This window comes from Alexandromys fortis, unplaced genomic scaffold (genome assembly GCF_014885135.2).
Source record: "Alexandromys fortis isolate MF-2015 unplaced genomic scaffold, M_Fortis_MF-2015_v1.1 scaffold_468, whole genome shotgun sequence".
Classification (NCBI taxonomy): Eukaryota; Metazoa; Chordata; class Mammalia; order Rodentia; family Cricetidae; genus Alexandromys; species Alexandromys fortis.
This window is the reverse complement of record NW_026068351.1, coordinates 17973-39808: the sequence shown is the minus strand read 5'-3', so window position 1 is coordinate 39808 and position 21836 is coordinate 17973. Positions and strand designations below refer to the sequence as shown.

Genomic DNA, 21836 nt, shown 5'->3' with positions numbered 1-21836 from the left:
AGCAAGAGGAACTTGGGGCCTTTTGTCAAGGTCAAGGCTAGCTTCCTCAACCCCTGATCTCAAGCCTCACCTCAGCTCACAAGTCCCTTGTCTTATGTCTAATCCTATGTGCAATTATACAAAGTGTAGTCTAGGTGGGCCATGGTGGCACATCCCTTTAATCCCAGCAGTTGGAAGGCAAAGGCAGGAGTATCTGAGTTAGAAGCCAGACTGGTCTACAGAGTTTCAGGAAGGCTCCAAAGCTACAGAGAAACCCTGTCTAGAAAACAAACATAAAACAAAAAAGTATAGGTTTTTTTGTTTTGTTTTTGTTTTTGTTTTTGTTTTTTTTTTCAACTAAATGTGCTGACAGCCAATCTGATTAGCCCTCAGATCCTGTCCTGTCCCATTACCACTCCCCTCCACACTTCCTCTTTGGTACCTGAACACCCTCCCTCCCCCTGCAGAGCAGGTCCTTGGCAGTAAACTCTAAGAAACAGTGATGAACGGGTTATTTTTTGTGTATGTATGTTTTTATATGCTGGCTTCGTGTTCATGATTTCAAAATAAGGCATGCTTATAATTTTAAAAGTTAGAAAGGCTTTTATATAGTGGTGCACAACTTTTAATCACTATACTAGGGAGACAGACACAGGTAGATCTGTATAAAAAAAGGTAGGATGTTAAACTTTTAGTCTCTTGACCTAGGAATATTTTTGAGATACATGCTTTGTTTACTATTTTTTAAACTTTTAAGTAGTGGTTGAGAAAGAACTTCAGCTATATTAGGTTTCATTCATTTTTTTCCTGTTTAATTTTTCCACTAACAAGGTGTTATAGTAATAAAGTCAGTATTCCGTTTAGTTACTTGACACTGTCATTGTTCTGTGTGTGTGTGTGTGTGTGTGTGTGTGTGTGTGTTTGACATTTGAGTAGAATAGTGCTTAGAATGTGTTCCTTTCAAGAGATGAAAGGAGTGGAAAGATTGTTACATGCAGAGAGGTAGTAGAGTTTTTACCACAATCTGATTATTGAAAATTGGACTTCTGCACTTCTCTTCTTCTGGATTATTTCTTTCTGTACTTAATAGTATGATTTCTATAAATTTAGAGCAACCTCAATTGAGATTTCTTACTGCTCTTGGGGGTATTTTGGATCTGGCCATTCTTTGTTAGAGAGATTGTCCTGTATTATAAATCAATACATGTTAGATTAGCTAGTCACACACCTTTCATCATGGTATTCAGAAAAGTCTGGAGAGCAGTGGTACTGATAGAGGCACTTCTGTAAATGCCTGCTGTCTTGTGATGGATGGGAGGAAGCTGTTGGTGCTCCATTTTCTTCAGCTCCTGTACTTGCTGTCTTTTTGAATCTTCTTCTGAACATTTTGACCTTTGTATGTTTTGCTTTTAGTTATATAGAACTAAAAGGGGGATTTTTTTTTGGTAAAGAATAATAAAAGTTACAGGTAATTAATGTTAATTTCTGATGCACGTGTCTCTGAGAGTTTCTGTTAGGTGCATTTTTTAAAGAAGAAACTAGAGTAAGATTCAAATAGTATTTTGTTAGTACAAGATTGTAATTTACTGGTGTGTGTGTGTGTGTGCGCACGCGCGCATGCATTATTTTGTATACCACTGTCATAAGTTCATCTGTTTGTTTCTGTTATTGGTGAGTTGTGTAACATACTGAATCTATATATTCAATAACTACGGAGTTGTTTTTTTTCTTTTTTTAATATAATTGAGGACCTTGAGTGTACTGTGGTTGGGCTTGAGTCTTTTTTTTTTTTTTTTTTGTACCTTCTTGATCTGAAGATTTAGAAGAGCTCTAAATTAGGAACAAAAAACATATTCAACATTGGGCATCCTTTATGCAACTGTCAAAACCTATCCCATCCTTTTAATCTTGGGGTGTTTCTTTTTTTGGATGTTTCTTTCTGATATTAGAGGTTTTTTGCTTTAGTAAGATTAATGATCTTTGTCTACATGCTTTTTAAAATTTTCCTCCTTTTGTATTTTTTGGGAGCACCATATCAGAATTTAAATAATTGGCAGAGTTTGAGCTATTTCTTAGACTTTGTGAGCGTAAATGCTTCTGGTATAGTTGCTGGTGATAAGCACGTTTCTGATTATGCTTACATATGTTGGACTTCAGAATAGCATGTGAATGTGAAATATGGTTACTTTACCCTTGTCGGTGTTATTAAAAATATTTTACTGATTTATCTACCTATTGTGTAACATACACAATTCAATGTATGTTAAACCATCTTAAATCATTGGAAACCCTGAATAAAACACTTTAGAGTTCACATTAATAGCTTTAGTATTCAAAAAAAAACCCTGATATTATTGATGCCAATGTTCTCTTCTAATTTAACCACTGGATAATTTCTGTTAATTATATGAATCTATGATCCATATTTTTTAAAAAAAAAGCTCTTGCCGTTTTATTTTTGGAAACAGTTTTTTGAGTAAAATGTTATAACTGTTTTAAAAGTTTTTGAAATAGTTTAACTTCAAAGAATCCATTAAACAATTTGACCTATTGATTCTGAGTATGGATTAATACTTTACAGTAGTTAAAACTTGCTGTATTGATATTTATGCCATTGTTAAAACTGCAGATACTAACTGGGCTTGCAGTTTTATGAAAAGGAACATAATTGCATTTATGTTGCTCAATTAGCTGATGTTCATAACACGGGATTCTAACAGCATGTTTTTCTTCCCCCTTCTGTCATTCCAACATCTCTTTTTCTAACTGTGAACTACAGTGGAAGACAAGCATTCCAGCGATGCCAGTAGTTTGCTCCCACAGAATATTTTGTCTCAAACAAGCAGACACAATGACAAAGACTACAGACTGCCAAGAGCAGAGACTCACAGTAGCTCTACGCCAGTACAGCACCCCATCAAACCAGTGGTTCATCCAACTGCTACCCCAAGCACTCTTCCTTCTAGTCCATTTACGCTTCAGTCTGATCACCAGCCAAAGAAATCATTTGATGCCAATGGAGCATCTACTCTATCAAAACTGCCTACACCCACAGCTTCTGTCCCTGCACAGAAAACAGAGAGAAAAGGTATGCTGTTATTACTAGATACTGCACGTTGAATTATAGTTTGTAATATTCTTTCCTTTGGCTCGAGTAAGATCTTAATTATAAATTCTTTTTCAGTCTTTTAGAATGTTACTAGGCAGACTTGGGTCTAAAAATAGTCGTTTGGCTTTTCTTTTAATAATTCTCAAGACTCATTTTTTTTGGTCTCTGATACCCAAACCAAGTTAGTTATTAGCACTTAGCAGTCAGTGGTTTTAATAACATGTGGAATTCAGATGGCACAGTGCATTCCTTTTGCATTTAATATTTTTCAGGTTTTGTGGCTATTAAGTAGTTAGTTTGTGAGATATCTGTTTTCTCTTAAAGATATTTTAAAGCATGATTTTCCACTTCAAGGAGATACTGGCCTAGCAAACTATAGCATGAAGCAGAAAATAAAATGAATTAAACCTCACTACTATTAGACCTCAGATCTAAGAATTGGAAGGAAACATTGTAACCCAAACTGCCATCCTTTTTGCAATATCCTTAGCATGCTCAAAAGTTAAAGTTGTGGCAAGAGCTACTTGGGGGTGGTAGACACTACAAGCATTGTTAAAATGTCCCCTTTCATAAGGCTTTCATAATTCAAGCTTGCAGATCAGGATATGGTTTTCACTCTCAGGGTAGTTGAAAGGAATCTGTAACCAATCCCAATTATATGTGTACTAGAAATTGTTGATTCAGATCAGGTTGATGTGTTTGTCTTTGTTAGTGTGCTAGAGTAAATGATGTATAAGCAGGATCTTTGGTTTACTGATCTTTGGTGATGCTCTGGGCCTGGGCAAACAGTAAGACATTTGTGCTTTGTTGTATAAGATAGGAAGTGGACACCTGAAATAGTGGTGATAGATATGGTAGAGTTGGAGAAACACCTGCACTGGCCACTGTTTTAAAATGTACTTGTAAAAAGAGAGAAGTGTGTGTGTGCATCTAATTAAAGAATCTCACAGTAGGTATAGATCTGTTTAATGGAGAACTAGCAGTTTGTGTTTGCTTGAGGGACAGAAGAATGGGGAAACCTGAGAAACTCCTCAGTTTTGCAGGAAATAATGGTGTTCCGGTGAACCAGTAGGTGACTGTGACCATTTCTTGGTTAGCTTGTCTTATCATACAAACAAACAAGAAGGAATAGACAAACGTTAGATATTCCAGCATATCATATTTATCTTGTAGCACCCAATGACCTTTCTTCTAGTTGTAATGTCCTTTCTAGAGTTGTGAAATCAAAAAACAAGCAATGGACGTGAGTCCTTGTCTGGTCAAGGAAGCCTATATTAGATAAATTTCAATTAGCAAGTTTTTAATTTAGTAATTTAAAGGAATGACTTGTTTTAAGTTATTTTGCTAAGACAAAACAGGTATGGAAGCAGACCTGCTTGCCAGCTCATAGCACATTTAAGTCACATAGCTAATAATCTGGTTGAGAATGGAGCAAGTAGTCAGGGTGAGTTACTTAGTCTAAAATTCCTTATTTTGTTCTAGATGGCCCCTAGACTTCGTTTAGTCATGAATGGCCTTTTGTTGTTGACACAAAATGGACATTAATTGACTAATGTGGACCAACCTCAGCCCCTATTCCTTGTTTTAAAGTTCCTTTAAGGTTACGATCTTCATTTTAAAAAAAAAATGGTTAGAAAGAGATAAACTGTTGAATATATTCTAGGTAATGTGGTAAAGTATGTTTTTTGTAATCATTTTAAATTTGTTTGCAAAATTTTGAAGTATGTTTAACTTGTACATTTTTGGTGACATTTTTGAAAAGTGTAACAAAAACAGCTTTGTAAAAAGAATAATAGAAAATAATTGCTCATAATGTGAGCATTGAATATTCCAAAAATGCTTGTTTACCTTTGCACAAATTGGTAAATTTCACTGTAGACATTTAATACAATTCTGTGACACATGCAAAAAAAAAACAAGATTGAGAGATAAATATCAAATTAGAATAATGTATTTGTATAGAATGTTGCAAATGTGTGAGTTTGTTCTTTTAGAATACCTTTTTTAACTTTTTAAGAATACCTTTTTTAACTTCCCTCATTTTGTGGGAGCTTTGCCAGGAATTGAAGGGGGGAACTCACACAATAAACACTCTCTGCCACTAAGCTATATTGACAGACATACTTTTAACTTGCCTGCAGATTTTCTCAGTTGAATGGAAGTAACAATCGCAAACTATTTGTGTATGGTTATACACATGTAGAAAAAGATATGTCCATGTGTATGTGTGTTGACAGCAGGTGCTGTTGTTACCTTACTGTTTTATTTTTCTGCTATATATTGGTTCATGAAACAAACACTTGTGCAAAATCAGAATATGATTCTTCATTGGATATAGCAGTACTTTGGAGTTCCATGTGTCTGTTCTCTATTGTCAGAACACCACAGAGAATTAATTAGTATTAGCTGATTCTTACAAGCCAGAAGGGAGTTACTTGTCAGACTAGAAATGGAATGCGTTCTGACTAGCTTTTTTTCTCCCAAGGGTAGTTTGGAAGAGTTATCAGTAGAACTCAGTTTAAATGTAGGTAAGTTCCTCCCTCTTCTGACAAAAGTTGGAAGTACAAGTCAACAATTTACAAGTAAAATCATAAATAAACTTTCTTGTAGAAATATATTTTAAAAGTGGAGCATGCCCTGCTTTATATTATATTTTATGTAACTTAAGCAATTATAAGCAGTCTATTAAGTAATAGCACTCAGAAGCAAACTTGTTTTTGCACCTTTTTTGTTTTCAAGATAGGGCTTTTCTGTGTAGCCTTGACTGTCCCTGGACTAGGCTCTGGCCTTGAACTCAGATTTACCTGCCTCTGCCTTCTGAGTGCTGGCAGTAAAGGCCTGCCTAGCTTTGTCTGTCTGTCTGTCTCTCTCTCTCTCTCTCTTTCTCTCTCTTTTCCATTTATCAATCAGTCATCTATTTATTTATTTATTGGGCTACTCAGTCACTGGCTGCCCTACAATTTTCTTTGTCCACCAGCCTACCCTAAAACTCAGATCCACCTGACTCAGTTTCCTGGGATTAAGGATGTTCTCTACTCCTGTACTACATTCCACTTTATTTCTTTATGGTGATACGTAACTAATGTCATTTTTTTTTCTGAGTTTCATTTATTTGGTGTAAGGAATACTACTGCAGAATTTTTAAGTTCTTACATTTGAAAGCTCTTGAGTAGACACAGCAGCATTAGAACAAAACTGAAAACTTTCTACCTTTACCAACATTACCCTGCCTATCAAGGGAGCAAACTCTACAATGAAAGGAGAAAATAATGCCATAGGAATGTAAGTACTGATTTGATAATTCGTGTAGTAAATAAAATAGCATTTTTTTTCTCTCTGAAGAAAGTAAAAGAATGCTTTTTAAGGGACAGTATCTTAAAAAGTCTTAATTATAATTTGTACAAATTTTTAATGAATACAAATAAGTAATAGGTGTCCTAAATTAAACCACAGTAAGTGACAACAGATTTTCCTAAAAATAAATTATCATTCAATAATATTTCTTTTATTTGTCTATGAACCCAAGCCAGCAAAACTGGGAAGTAGGTGATAGGCAGTCTGCTAAACTTAGGATTTGAAAAATTATTTAAGGGCTTCTGAGCTTATAAGTTTATTAGCCTGTCACTGGGAAAGTAGCTGTGAAATCCATACATTAGAATGGTATTATTCCTAGTTCTTTGACCATCGAATTGGTGTTGTGAAAAGACTGATACTCAGCAAGCTTATGGTAATTGAAAGCACCCTGTTTAGTTCCTAGAATTAAATACAAGTGTTTAAGATCATGTTAGTTAACAGTGCAATTCTTACGCAGTGGTTCTTGACCCTATGAACGTTTGACTTTATTTATGCAGCCTTATCAATCAAATTATGTATATGATTTTTAAATGTATACATAAAGTGATGCTTTAACAAATGTTCATAGTCTGTTGATTCATTGGGGTGTCTATTGATTGATTTGGGGGCGGGGCAGGGGTTCTAAACCCAAGACCGAGTTTCTCCGTAGCTTTGAAGCCTGTCCTAGAACTAACTTTTGTAGACCAGCCTGGCCTCAAACTACAGAGATCTGCTTGTCTCTCCCTCTGGAGTGCTGGGATTAAAGGTGTGCACCACCACTATTGGACTTGTTTGATTTTTGAGACAGGGTTTCTCTGTATAGCCCTGGCTGCCCTGGAACTCACTCTGTAGAACAGGGTGGCCTTGAACTCAGAATCACTTGCCTTTGTCACAAGTGCTGGGATTAAAGGTGTGCACTACCACTGCCCAGCTCACCTGTTTTGAACTAAAATAAAGAGCAGTGCTTAGTTACTCTGTGTGTGTGTGTGTGTGTGTGTGTGTGTGTGTGTGTGTGTGTGTGTGTGTGTGTGTGTGTGTGTGTTATGGTTTCTCTGAAGGCACATATCTGAGAGCAGTTGCAGGCCATGAAGAAAATTTATCTTCACCTTTTCTAGATGTTATGAATTATATTCAGTGTGGCCAAGTTTAGTCTCCTTCAGAATTGTTAATGTTTCCGTTACTCTGTTAGCATCTAGTATATTGTTAGAATTAAGTTTTACCAATGTGATGTGTCTTGTTTTTCTGAATTGTTCCCCCTTTTTTTTGGTCTATTTAATAAAATCTAGTGATATTTAGAAATTCTTTAAATCATATTCTGGTTTGCTATTACTATGAAACCAGATCTCACTAATGTTGCCCATGCTGGCATGAACTTTGGAATGTTTCTTCTGCTTCATGTTCCCACTGAACACTCATAATTTTAAAGACACACATAGCCACACAAGTTAAATTGGACTAGTATTAGTCAGGCAGGGGGTATCTTGCCGGCTGTGTTCTTTTTCTCCAGGAATTGATAAAATCTTTATATTTCCAATTTGTTAAATCCTATAAAAAATATGCTATTGGTGCTTTGTTTTCAGGTGCATTGAATATACACATAGATAGAGATGGCAGCTTTCCAAACACGTTCATCTATCTTTTATTTTCAAATACTAGGTAATGGATAAATGATAAATAGTAATATAAAAATTTCTACCTCAGCTGGGCGGTGGTGGCGCACGCCTTTAATCTCAGCACTTGGGAGGCAGAGGCAGGTGGATCTCAGGTGGATCTCTTGTGAGTTTTGAGGCCAGCCTGGTCTCCAAGAGCTAGTTCCAGGACAGCAGGGCTGTTACACAGAGAAACCCAGGGGAGAGAGAGATTCTACCTCAGTAAATTATATATAATTTCCTGAGAATGAAATGCATCTTGTACTAAGTATGTAGCACATGGAAGATGATGCTATGATTGTGTTTTAATTTCTGATGTTGACAATGTTTTGAACCTCATCTCCCTTTTATTTAGAATCTGCTCCAGGAGACAAATCAGTATCACATTCTTGCACAACTCCTTCCACATCTTCAGCCTCTGGCCAGAACCCCACATCTGCACCTCCAACTTCGTCTTCAACAGTACCTGTTTCTCCTGTGCCACAATCACCAATACCTCCTTTACTTCAGGACCCAAATCTTCTTAGACAGTTGCTTCCTGCTTTACAAGCCACGCTACAGCTTAATAATTCTAATGTGGATATATCCAAAATAAATGAAGGTAAGGAGTCATAATAACAATTTTGAACATTAATATCTATATTATGCAAAGTTATTTATACACTCAGCAATTTATTATTTATTCTCAACACAGCAATGATATTTGTTTTCTTTTCAAAATGTTAGGGTATGCTGCTTTAGTATTGATACCTCCAATGCCCTTGGTTGCAGTTAGCAGTGTTTGTGTACAATTTTTAAGTCTCCTAATACAACGGGCTTAGAAATTCTGAGAGAGGGGTTAGAAGTACTTGTACTTGTTTTTATTAGTGTTTCTGTTGTTTGTTTGATTACATTCATTTTAATCTGATTTTTCACTGTTTCTTAAGTATTTGGATCATCTCATAGAAGTCTGAGCAAAAAAAGAAACTAGTTTAAATTTAAGTGATTTATATTCATCCAGAAGGTAGATAAGTTTCACACTGGTTGGTTTTCTTGTTACTCTCAACTTCTTGATTTTTTTTTTTTTTTTTTTTTTTTTTTTTTTTTTTTTAAGGAAAAACAAGATGTAAAATTTCTCATCACAGCGGATCAAAGTCGTTTTCAGATACTGGTTATGATTGTATGATTGTAGAAGATGTCATATTTGTCATTCTTACCTAAATCCTGATACTCAAGTTCCTTTCTATAAAAATGTTTGCATATGACCTACATTCATCTTCCTGGTGCTTCCGACCATTTTCTGTTTTACTTACTACTACAATTCAAATGCTATGCATTTAAAATAGTTTTGCCATATATTGTTTAATTAAATATATTTCAATAATTGATATGAGAAATGACTAATATTTTGCATTCTTTTGATCATTGAATTCCAGTGTAAATATATATATGATAAAGCTCAATTCATGATCTTTGTTTCAAGTGTTGAGTAACTTTCTGGTTGCTACCATTAAAATTATCATTGATCTAAAGTTGATGACTGACTATCAAGTGCAGTCCCTTTGTATTTTATCTTCTAATTTTATTTGTTCTCCTCATTTAAGGGACATTGACTGTTTCAGTGTCAGTAAATTGCAGTATAACCCACAGTAAACTTAGTTTTATTTCAAGACAGGGAGGATAAGAATAGCAGAAGTATAATAGGTTTAGCATTTGAACAGTAAAGCACAAAGACCATCAGTCTGCTACTGAAGAACATTCAAGAAGTTTAGCCTGAAAGTAGTAGAGATTCATACTCTATTTTATGCTTCTTGGGATAAATATTGAAGAGGGTGGAGCCTTTAGTTTATTTAGATTACAAAGGTAAATGTCACAAAACCCACCCCCATCATTGCCCTTTAAAAGAGACCTTGGTTTGGTGTTTTGTTTTGTTTTTTTTTTTTTTGTTTTTTTTTTTTGGTTTTTCAAGACAGGGTTTCTCTGTAGCTTTGGTGCCTGTCCCNCCCCCCCCCAGGTTTTTCAAGACAGGGTTTCTCTGTAGCTTTTGAGCCTGTCTTGGAACTAGCTCTGTGTAGACCAGTCTGGCCTTGAACTCACAGATATCCACCTGCCACTGCCTCCGGAGTGCTGGGATTAAAGGTGTGCACCGCCACCACCTGGCGTGATACATACTATTCTTTAGTTTTGTGGATAAAAAGCATTCTTAGGCATTAAAAGTACATAGTGTTCCTAAATGCCAACTGTTTTGGTATTCAATTTTAAAACATGGTGACTATTGTTATGCAGGACTTGTTAGGTCAGCTTGGAGAAAAAAAATAAGTCATGTGAAATAGCAGCCATTTCTTCAATTGATTGCCAATAATGTATGAAACACTAACTTACATAGGTTCCTACTGTTCTTGGCAGCTGAGTTGAGGTGACTGACTTACCTTTATTTCCTGTTTTCTTCCTCCCGTCATTTCAAGTCCTTATGCCCATGTTTTTATGTGTGCCAGGCTTTTATTTTGAATATTTATGAAACCAGTTTGTCTTTTTTACTATTACTAGCATTTTCAAGTTTCAATTCAGTCACTAATGGCAGGTAAACTTCTTTATTTTGATGGGATTTTGAATATTTTTAAGTTCTTACAGCAGCTGTGACACAAGCTTCCCTGCAGTCTATCATCCACAAGTTTCTTACTGCTGGACCATCTGCCTTCAACATCACCTCTCTGATTTCTCAAGCTGCCCAGCTCTCTACACAAGGTATTCTTTATTTCTCTTAGGTCATTTATAAAATTCTTTCCTCTTTTTTTTTTTTTTGAAATTAAGGGAAAGTTTGTTTTTGGTTTGAGAAAGTACCAGTTAGAATTTATGGTTTTGCTTTATTTTTGATAATGGGCTTGCTCCCAGCTATGTTTGTTTCCTTTTGTTTTATTTTTGGTCTTTACTTGTATTAATGTGTTTGTAATATACCAAATATGTAAGTTAAAATATAAATTATTTCTAATACATTTTACTCAAAAAGAAAGCTATACAATACCCTCAGCCTTTTCTAAAGTGTCTCACATACTTGAGGACTTGGAAGTTTGCCCTGAGTTGTTAGACAATTTTTGACTAGAGGATGCAGAAACCACTTTTGCATTTGAGTTAGTTTGTGTCTCCTCGCCTCAAATGTATCCAAAAGGGAGATCCTGCAGCACAATGATGTCTGTCACAAAGCAAGACACAGCATGTTGAGGAATAGAAGTTTAACAGTAGAAGTCCACTTGGCTAGCCACATGCGACACGGGGTATTATTGACACTTCCTGAGCCTAAGTGGAGAATAATTATTTTTTTTTTTTTAAAGATTTTATTTATTACATATACAATACAGTGTTCTGCCGCCATGTATGCCTGCATGCCAGAAGAGGGCACCAGATCTCATTTTAGATGGTTGTGAGCCACCATGTGGTTGCTGGGAATTGAACTCAGGACCCCCAGAAGAACAGTCAGTGTCCTTAACCTCTGAGCCATCTTTTTTTTTTTTTTTTTTTTTGATAATAATTATTAAGTAAGCATGATAAGGAGGCTGCTGTGTGAGAATAGGTTCAGGCTTAGCTTTCCACGATGAGAAGGAAGGGACTTTGCCCTCTAGTGAGGCTTTGTTCCTTCAGTGAGGATATAAGATTCTGATAATCACTTGTGTCTTTACAAAGAAAAGGTTGTTTGGGGTGATTGGTATTAATTACTCTATTCTCTCACAGCCCAGCCATCTAATCAGTCTCCAATGTCTCTAACGTCTGATGCTTCATCCCCAAGATCCTATGTGTCTCCAAGAATAAGCACACCTCAGACTAACACAGTCCCTATCAAACCTTTGATTAGTACTCCACCTGTTTCATCACAGCCAAAGGTAGGAATTATGGAAATGGTTGACTTGTAGAAATTCACATTTTAGAATCTACATTTCAGGAAATGGCCCTATGAGAATGAGTTAGTCATGGAATGAATAACTAGTAGGTGACATTAGATGGGTCATGCTGATGAGAAGACTTGAATCTGAATTGTACTGTGTGATTTATTTCTGATTATGTTGGTGGTTATGACATGGAATTCAGGTATGCAGGGTCTTTGGGAGAATCTTTAGCATTTATCAAATTTCTCTAGACTCTTTGTTGTTGTTGGGTTTTGGGTTTTTTGTTGGTGTTTTTTTTTTTCCTCCCAAAATTTCCTAAAAGTGAACCACCTTATAAGAATTTGACAATGGTTAGCTTTTGCCAGAGAATCACGTGCTGTTTTCTTCATTTAGTAAAATTAAATATTTGTGTAAGTCTAATTTTTGTGGTGGAGTTAGAATTGAAAGTGAAGGTCCTTCTAAATACACAGAGCATTTTTTCCTAACATCGCTGGCTGTATTTAGGTACCAAAAGCGTTCTATAAATACCTGCTTAGAACACAGTTTTAAAATATAACTGGAGTATAACTGGATTTTACTAATGTTACATTTATTTTGCTACTTACCACTCACATATCTTGACCACAATTCCTAAGTCACTGCCAGTTCTTCTGACTCTGGTTTTGTTTGTTTTTGTTTTGTTTTTTGTTTCTCTTTATGTATTTTTGTGTAGAGGCTTGTTTATACACACATGGAGTCATCTTCAGTTGTTCACCTAATTATTGTCTTTTAGTTGAACTTAGAGCTTATGACTAAGGCTAATGAGACTAGCCAATTTGATGTGGGAATCCTGCCTCTGCCTTTTGAGTGCTGGTTTTCTAGGTTGGCTGCTGTGCTAGGCTGACATTTGCAAAGTTCTGGGGCTGTTAGTCTTTTATTGATATTTGTATAGCAAGGCCTTTCTCCACTGAGTCATCTCTCAACTTTTTTTTAGGTATCCTGTCAGTTAGGGTTAGAGCTTCCTGTGTGTAAAAGTTGTGGGTTCATATCTTTTTATTTTTCTTCATTTAATTGTTTTTACTGATAAAGGGAAGAAATTTTCAGAGAGAATTATTAAAACTTCATTTTCTTTGACCATGACATGTGAATATATATATTCTATCTATAGGGTAACATCTTTTGAACATTTCTCAAATTGAGTGCACACACACTATCAATGTATATTTGCAAATACATTTTGATAATCAGAATATCTGTATTCCAGTAATAAAATGCTTAATTTTTTAGGTGTCATAAAGAGAAATGTTATTGTATACTAGGAAATTACTGAATAATAGTTTTTTCTGTTGGGTTAATAATGTGCTCTGGTGATTTTTACTATAGAATGTTAAACAAACGATTCAAATTTTAATATTGGGAGCAAACTGATGACTAAGTTGTGAAAGAGTTATTGTTACTGAAGAGAGGTGGAAGTTTGGATCCTAGCACTCAGTATGGGTCGCTCCCAGACATCTAGCACCAGCTCTAAAAAAATCTAACCTACATGGGCAAATACACATACAATTTTAATTTGACTTTGTAGAAATAGCTAATTTTAAGCTTATTGACTTGATGTGGGTGTAAATGTATTATTAAAAGCCAAAAAGCCAAACAAGCATCACCGATATTAATGTAGTGAACCAAAGTTGTGACAACTCTGTTAACTATTTTGTTTTGCTTAACCTTTTTTTTTTTACTATTTGCCTGGGTTGGTTAAAGCCTGTCTTACAATTTTGACATTTTTAGGTTAGTACTCCAGTAGTTAAGCAAGGACCAGTGTCCCAATCGGCCACACAGCAGCCTGTAACTGCTGACAAGCAGCAGGGTCATGAGCCTGTCTCTCCTCGAAGTCTTCAGCGCTTAAGGTTAGTTGGGTTTTTTTAATGTGGCATTTTTGTGGTGTTTGAGCAAGATGTACATGATCAGACTTCACAGAAGAACTTATTGACAGGGTGGCTTTTCTGAAAGAGTTAAACCATCTATATAAAGACTGTACAGCAATTATAATTGGAGTTATTATTTGAAGAAAATGGCTCTTTTAAAATTTATTTTGTGGAACTAAAATATGTGATACTTAATGCATGAAAAGCACACGACTTCATGTTTGGTACTATATTTGCTTTTTAGCCTATTCAAGTTTTGAGAGTGTTGATGAAGTAAAAAACGAAAGCCCTCACTTCCAAAGTTGGTGTGTTGCTCTTTCCTAATATCTTCAAATCTGACCTTTCTTATACAAATCATGTTTAATATTATTATATAGGATTGTATTATGTTTGCTCTTTTCTGTGTTTATTACAATACAGTTTCAAAATGAAATGTATTAAATGTTTTTTACTTGATTTTTACTGTTTTTATTTCTTGATGTGAAGTGGCAAAATAATTGTACTTTTTTGGTTTTGGTTTTTTGAGACAGGATTTCTCTATTTAACAGCCCTGGCTGTCCTGGAACTCTCTTTGTAGCCCAGGCTGGTTTTGTACTCACAGAGATCTGCCTGCCTCTGCCTCTCAAGTGGTGGGAGAAAAGGTTTGCACCACTAGTCCCCAGCTTTGACTGGATATATATATATATATATATATGTTCTAAGCAAGCATTTAAGAATTTATACATCCAAGCCGGGCGGTGGTGGCGCACACCTTTAATCCCAGCAGAGGCAGGCGGCCCGCCTGGTCTACAAGAGCTAGTTCCAGGACAGGAACCAAAAGCTACAGAGAAACCCTGTCTCGAAAAATCAAAAAAAAAAAAAAAAAAAAAAAAAGAATTTATACATTCAAATGAGACTTGTTCCCTTCAATGTAATTGCCTTTGGAAGCTGGCTCCTTTAGTAATGTTCCCATTGGGAGAGTGTTGGGAAGCTCTCTTTAAACAACCTTAAAGGATACAGTGTTATTTTAAATTTACCTTCAGTGATGAAAAATCTTTTTTGGGAGATTTACGTTTTGGAAATAGCTGAAATCCATTCAACACCAAGTTGTCTGGTGCAGCAGATAGGAAATTATCTTGAGTGACTGAAATTTGGGTTTTCACCCATGTGTGCCCAAGCCATTCAGTTTTTTTTTTAAATATTTATTATGTATACAATATTCTGTCTGTGTGTATGCCTGAAGGCCAGAAGAGGGCACCAGGCCTCATTACAGATGGTTGTGAGCCACCATGTGGTTGCTGGGAACTGAACTCAGGACCTTTGGAAGAGCATGCAATACTCTTAACCACTGAGCCATCTCTCCAGCCCAGCCATTCAGTTTTAAAGGAAGACAACTAATCTTAGTGTGTGGCTTTTTTGGTCTCATTTTTATCAGTGTGCTCACTTGGAGTTCTTAATGAAATGGCTGTGTTTTGCTTGATTTTTATTTCACCCTCTGATTGAAGAATATTTTGATATTGAACAGATATACCTCACTTTAACTAGAAATTTATGAAGTATTTGCACGTGCCTTACATTTGTGACTATTGAAAGTTTGATATTTGCTTTGTTTGTTGTATCTGAAGTCAACTATTCTGTTTGCAGCTTGAATTTTAAATTTTATATAAACAGTAATGTTCCAAAGACTATTTTTTTAGTTTATCAGCATAGTTAAAAAGAAAAAAACAAATTTTTATAAGAATTTGGACTTTTTTAAAATTAATACACGTTGTTTCCTAGTATTTAGAAATTACTTTGAAGCCAACTAGGCATTCAGTTGTATTCTCTTGCAGCAGCCAGAGAAGTCCGTCACCTGGTCCAAATCATACTTCCAGTAGTAATGCATCAAATGCAGCAGTTGTACCACAGAATACATCTGCTCGGCCTGCGTGTTCATTAACACCTACACTAGCAGCACACTTCAATGATAATCTCATAAAACATGTTCAAGGGTGGCCTGCGGACCATGCAGAGAAACAGGTATGTCTCTCCCTTTCCTGTCTTCCCTCCTCCCCTCTTTGCTGTTTTTTCACTTCTCATTTTTTCTTCTGTGTGATGCTGGTCTGAAATTTACTATGTAAATGCAAAGCTTGCTTGGAACTTAATATCTTATCATTTATCTGGTAAGTGCTAGGATAATATGGATGGACTAAAACCATACCTAATCTGACTGAAGCAATATATTTTTATTTTATTTTGGTTTTTCGAGACAGGGTTTCTCTGTACCTTTGGAGCCTGTCGTGGAACTAGCTCTTACAGACCACGCTGGCCTCGAACTCAAAGAGATCCCTTTGCCTCTGCCTCCCGAGTGCTGGGATTAAAGGCATGTGCTACCACTGCTCGGTTTAAACTATATATTTTTAAGTACCCCAAAGGAAAAGCTAAAACACTTTGCACCACTGTAAAAACTTTGTGCTTATCACTTTGCACTTTTAGTATTAAGTTCTTAAATTTTTTTGTGCGTGTTCATTCCTTTAACTATAGGCATCAAGATTGCGTGAAGAAGCCCATAATATGGGAAGTGTTCACATGTCAGAAATATGTACTGAATTAAAAAATTTGAGATCTTTAGTTCGAGTATGTGAAATTCAAGCAACTTTGCGAGAGCAGAGGTAAGTTCTTTGCTGGTGCATGTGTGTTTGTGTTTGCATGTGTATTTTCCCATATGATGAGTCACCTGCAATGGATTGAATGAGTTAAATAAGCATATTGTAAGCAAAAGTAAAAGAGGGAAGCCATAGGAAAGAAGAAATCAGGCAATGAGTTCCTGATTGAGAGGCTTTCAGGCGTTTCACTCCCATGAGAAACTAAAGTCACCTCACTACCAACTGTTCTTCGTTTTCCATTTTTCTGGTCAGTGGGTTGAAATAAACATGTTGATAGTTTAAACAGCACATGACAGCCAATATGTTTGTTGATGTGTGTGCGTGTTAACACACAAGTTGCTTGCCACCTTGTATTTTTGAGGCAGTATCTCCTAGACCTTATAGGCTAGCTGGCCAGCAAACTCGAGAGATCCCCTGTTTCTGCAGTGCCAGTACTGGGGTCACAGACACATGCTGCCACACCTGACTTTTTAACATGCATTCAGGGAATACAGACTAAGATTCTCATATTTTTGCAGCGAATGCTTCTTTAACTGAATAATTTTTCTAGCCCCTGAAATAATTGTCCTTGCAGGAATTATATATATTTTCTCCTGCCTGTATCTGCTAGAAGTAAAGACCCCACATCAGATGTCTAAAACTAATTAGGAGCAAATCCTGTAATTTTATTGAGACAGTAGTATCTGGGCAGGTTTTAATTTCATTCATGGCTTCTCAGGTTTGAATTACAATAATAGAATCAGCATGGATAATTTATCTACTATAATTTCATAGAAAATTCTTTCTAAAGTTTGGTAACTCCAGCTTCTAATTTTTTTTTTAACACTTGTTAAGCCCTTTTCACTTACTTAAGAAAGCATTTAGTAAATTGTCAATGTCATGTGGGAGGTTGCAGGATCTCTGTGTAGTGGGACTGCCAGCATCATGCCTGTGTTGTATTATGTAGTAAATAATGGCTTGAATACAACCATTGCAATAACGAAAAGTCAGTCTGATACTTAAGGGGACAAAGTGATTAAATAGTTGGGGTATAGATACCATATGTGCAGCTTGTTTATACTGTACAAGATGATGCTTCGCATCCTAGGGCAGGAGAGGACAAGAAGGACATACTCATTCAGCTAAGAAGAGTGCAGTTTAACCTAAGGAATCATTCACTTTCTGAGCTTTTCAAATTTAAGATGAACACACGTCCTTGTTGGTGTCTGTAACCCTAAGAAAAGGGTAGCTGACCTAGATGAGATAAGCGTGCAAACAGGAAGTTGATTGGAAGAAACACACCATTGTCTATTTCAGGAGGTTGAGGTTCACGTGGTTTTAGGTCAGACATAGGCATTATAAAAATCAAATTGAGATCTTTATGATCTGTAATTGTATCATTTTCTAGAAGCATTTTTAATATTTAGTCTACCTGCTGAGTGCTATGGTGCCTCATAGTCTCTTTATTTGGAGTTTTTCTCTTAGGTTTATAACTCTGATTTCTTGGTTTAAAACTGCTTCAGAAGGAATCATTACATTAAAAATGAGATGTTTATGGCAGCTAATAGAAATGTCCCTCTTGATTTAAGGTTAGCTGTAGATTGCATGGTTAAGTTGGCTCAGTAAAAATCTGAGGTTGCTGTTTATATTTTTAGATCCGTTGGGAATAAACATATATTTTCTAGCCAAGATACAGTGTTTTTGCAAACTTAGAACTTTCCCCTGTGCTTATACTACTTATCTGATATTTCATGTAGATAAAATTAGGTAGCATGGGTATATTTGAAATGATAGATTTTATATTTGACATACGTTTTATCTACATCTGTTAGTAATTATTATAGACTTGTCTGTTTAGTTCTAACCTTAATAATATGAGCAAGAATAAATGAAATACAACTTTATCTCAATTACTACCTACCTCTTTGCTTGTACTACATACAAATTTCAAATCATTCTGTGTATATGAAGTAAATATTGAAATTAATGCTAGGAAATTAAGAAATTTTCCAGCTTATGTTTCCAGTATTTTAATGTATGATTTGTTAAGTGCTCTTAACTGTAAGCTAAGACTTTAATCATTCAATGTTAGTATTCATTTTATAGTTTTCTGTAACATACAGATCTTAATATGTTTTTATATTTCAGGATACTGTTTTTGAGACAACAAATAAAGGAACTCGAAAAGCTAAAAAATCAGAATTCCTTCATGGTTTGAAGATGTGAATAATTGCACATGATATCCTGTAGGAACTGTAAATCTCTTGCCCAGTCATAACGTTTTGAGCTGCATTAAGTGGACCGTTAAGCTGGGCAAATGAAATAACAAGGGGATGGGGATCTGTGAGAGTCAATTCAGGGGAAAGATACAAGATTGATTTGTAAAACCCTTGAAATGTAGATTTCTTGTAGATGTATCTTCACGTTGTAAATATGTTTTGTAGAGTGAAGCCATGGGAAGCCATGTGTAACAGAGCTTAGACATCCAAAACTAATCAATGCTGAGGTGGCTAAATACCTAGCCTTTTACATGAGAACCTGTCTGCAAAATTAGCTTTTTTAAAAAAAGAAAAAATCTGGGGGGTTAATTTATCATTCAGAAATCGCATTTTCAAAAATCCAGTGCAAGCACCAGGCGATCTGTGTCTAAGGATACAATTTTGAGCAGTGTACAAATATCATGAGACAACTGTTCCACACTTGGACCTGATCAGGAGCAGTGCTGCTCATTTGTTTTGCAAAGAAATGTTTTCGTTTCCTGTATGTTCCATTCCCTCTGAAGTTCTTGGCCTGATTTTATCCATTTTTTAAGGTGCCCCTTCTCTTTTCTTAGGGCACTGTTGCTGTGGCACTTTTCTATAACCTTCTCATTCCTGTGTACAGTAGCTGGAAGTTGCAGTGATTGAGCATAACCCACATGTTTGTATAAATTATTGAAATCCATTTGCACCCTGTAAGAATGGACTTAAAAGTACTGCTGGGCAAGTGTGCTGAAAGTACATTGACGGCTCAGACATAAGGAAGTGGCCCAAATGAACGTGGTTGTGGGAGGGGAAAAGGAAGCAAAGCTAGTCAGATGTGAATTGTATCTGTTGTAATAAACATGTTTAAACAAATAAATTTTGTTACTTTCTTTTCCTTCGGTCAGTGCATATTAGAATTTGGACTACATGGGGAACCTTTATCATAACTATTCTTGTTGAATATTTATATCTTAATACAGTTATTCCTAAAAGGGAGGTTTTGTTTAAATCATATTAACAATAAATTGTGGAAAATATGTTTAATGAATGTGAAATTCAACAAGAATGATGAAGTCACTTCCCAGGTGGTATCATTTGTTCAAGCTGGTTTACTGTCTTGCTATTATGACATTTCATTTTGAAGGATGTTTGCGTTGTAGTTAACTCTTCCAAGTCTGGTGCTGACTGCTTTTCTTAGCCATCACAAAATGCTCAGTTTGTATAATTGGAGTTTCCTGCTGTTACACAGAAATGGTGGGAAAGCTCAGCTTTGTATATTGTTTCCTAAAGTATTTTAAAATAAAAAAAAAAACCATTGCTACTATAAAACTACCTTGCCCCCCCCCCGTTTGCTGAAAAATGTTAGTCACATGGCCTTAGCATGACACTGCCAGTGTTGTTATACCAAATCACAGAAGCTTTTGTATTCAGACAAGTCTTTTAAACTCAAAATTGTAACTTCTGACTTAAGAGGGTTTTCTGTTTGTTTGCCATTGTTGGTACGCTGTGTGCTTCCAGATCTATCATCATCAAGGGCTGAATTTTGTTTTGCTCCAAAATCAATGTTGACTTTCTGAAATACTTCTAAAAATTACTTTTGTGCTTTAACTAGATTCATTTAATTATATTTAAGCTACGGGAAGTAATATTGAAACTCTGACTACCAGCAAATCTTGAAAGTATTGGTGTTTGCTAACAAACATGCTATGGTGTGGTGGAGAGGAGGGATACTTTACCTTAGAAGCTAACTTCCTCTTGTTACAAGTACTTTTTAAATATCAAGAAGAGAGCATTGTCAGGAGTTACAATGAAATGTTCATACCTGTGGAGTTTTTACCATCGCTGAATTGTGCGCATATGTGTAAATAGAGTCCTGAAGAAATATGTCAAGCTGAGACCCAGAATTTGCTTTTGTGGTCAGGTATAGCTTAACTTGTGAGTTGCATAAATGATTTTTGTTGTCAGTACTCCCTTTATTATGTCACTTTATTCCTGATTGTTTTAAAAATTTACAGCCTTTAGTGGGTTAGTTAAGTATATTAGAAAAAATGCTTAATTTTCAGTTTCTTATAGACATACTTTGTAATTGTTCCAATTGAATTTTTGTAGTAAAATATTGAACTTTAATACACATGCTTTGCCTGGCTCCTTCTGAGGTGACTAAGGCATAGCTGTTAGAGCAGGTGCAGTATATCCCGGGTTATCCTTAGTTGCCATCAATTTGAACATGTAACCTGGTCTAAAGAATTTGAAAACTAGAAATTCTGGATAGCTCTAGAAGACATTCCTCCTCCCCCTACCACCCATTTAAAAAGTAAATATTAAAACTTTGTAGCTACTGTCACCACATGGATGATGATAAAGCTTTTAGAAAATCATCCTCTGAAGAGAACTGGCATCTCTGCTTATTTTTTTTTCTATTTAGTCTTACCTTGGTTTCAAAACTTGGGGCTGTAAATTTAAAAGTAATATGTAAGCACACAGAATACGCCATACTCATTTTTTTTAAAGGAAGATGATCTTTTTTTTTTAAAAAAAAAGAGTCCCTAAATGGGTGACTTTTGTTTGTTTCATGCTTGTTTGTAAAATAATCTTAGGGAAGAGAGGCTTTTCAAAAAAAAAAAAAAAAAAAAAGCAAATGAGTTTGCTTTTTCTATTCCATGTTGTGTTTATCAATACCTTAGCTCTACGTGGATGTGCAGGAAAGACTATTTACTCTGCCTACCAGAGTCTTGCAGTTCCTACTTCAAGCTACTGTAATTAGGTGCTGGGTTTAAGTATCCAGATTTCTTTTCAACACCTGTAAATATGGCTTTATTCTTGTATTTGTACAGAAGTATACAAAATGATGCTAAAAAGTAATAAAAATGTTTTGACTCTATTGTGCAGTTATTTCAGAAATGTGTGGAAACACTCTTCAGGGTAAAATCGTGTTTTTTAGGAAACTTGTACTAGGAATACTTGTACTAGGTAGCTACTTAAAATGTTAGTAGTTGTGTTTCGGTGCTCTTTCAATGATCTGAGTGAAAATTCCAAGAGATCTAGGTATTCAGGTCTGGACCTGTGTTCACACTGTGTGTGTGAGTCCCAAGACTCAGAACAACCCCCTGTCCCAAAAGTGCAAATCTGGATTGATTTTGAGATTCAAGCCCTGATGTGCTT

The 21836-nt window shown here is 35.6% G+C and overlaps 1 protein-coding gene across 9 annotated transcripts in view; it reads left to right on the top strand.

Moving 5' to 3' along the window:
- Positions 1–21555, top strand: part of Wac (WW domain containing adaptor with coiled-coil) — a 66196-nt gene extending 44641 nt beyond the window's left edge. For 7 of the 9 annotated variants that reach the window (XM_050132930.1, XM_050132935.1, XM_050132928.1 and 4 more), the window contains 8 exons: positions 2759–3067; positions 8426–8671; positions 10672–10794; positions 11776–11924; positions 13692–13810; positions 15640–15826; positions 16331–16458; positions 18580–21555. In XM_050132930.1, coding sequence (XP_049988887.1) covers positions 2759–3067; positions 8426–8671; positions 10672–10794; positions 11776–11924; positions 13692–13810; positions 15640–15826; positions 16331–16458; positions 18580–18649 — 1331 coding nt within the window. In that variant the 3' untranslated portion in view covers positions 18650–21555. The remainder of the gene's footprint in view (positions 1–2758; positions 3068–8425; positions 8672–10671; positions 10795–11775; positions 11925–13691; positions 13811–15639; positions 15827–16330; positions 16459–18579) is intronic. The other 2 variants (XM_050132929.1, XM_050132937.1) reach the window with 2 other exon arrangements.
- Positions 21556–21836: the final 281 nt, after the last annotated feature.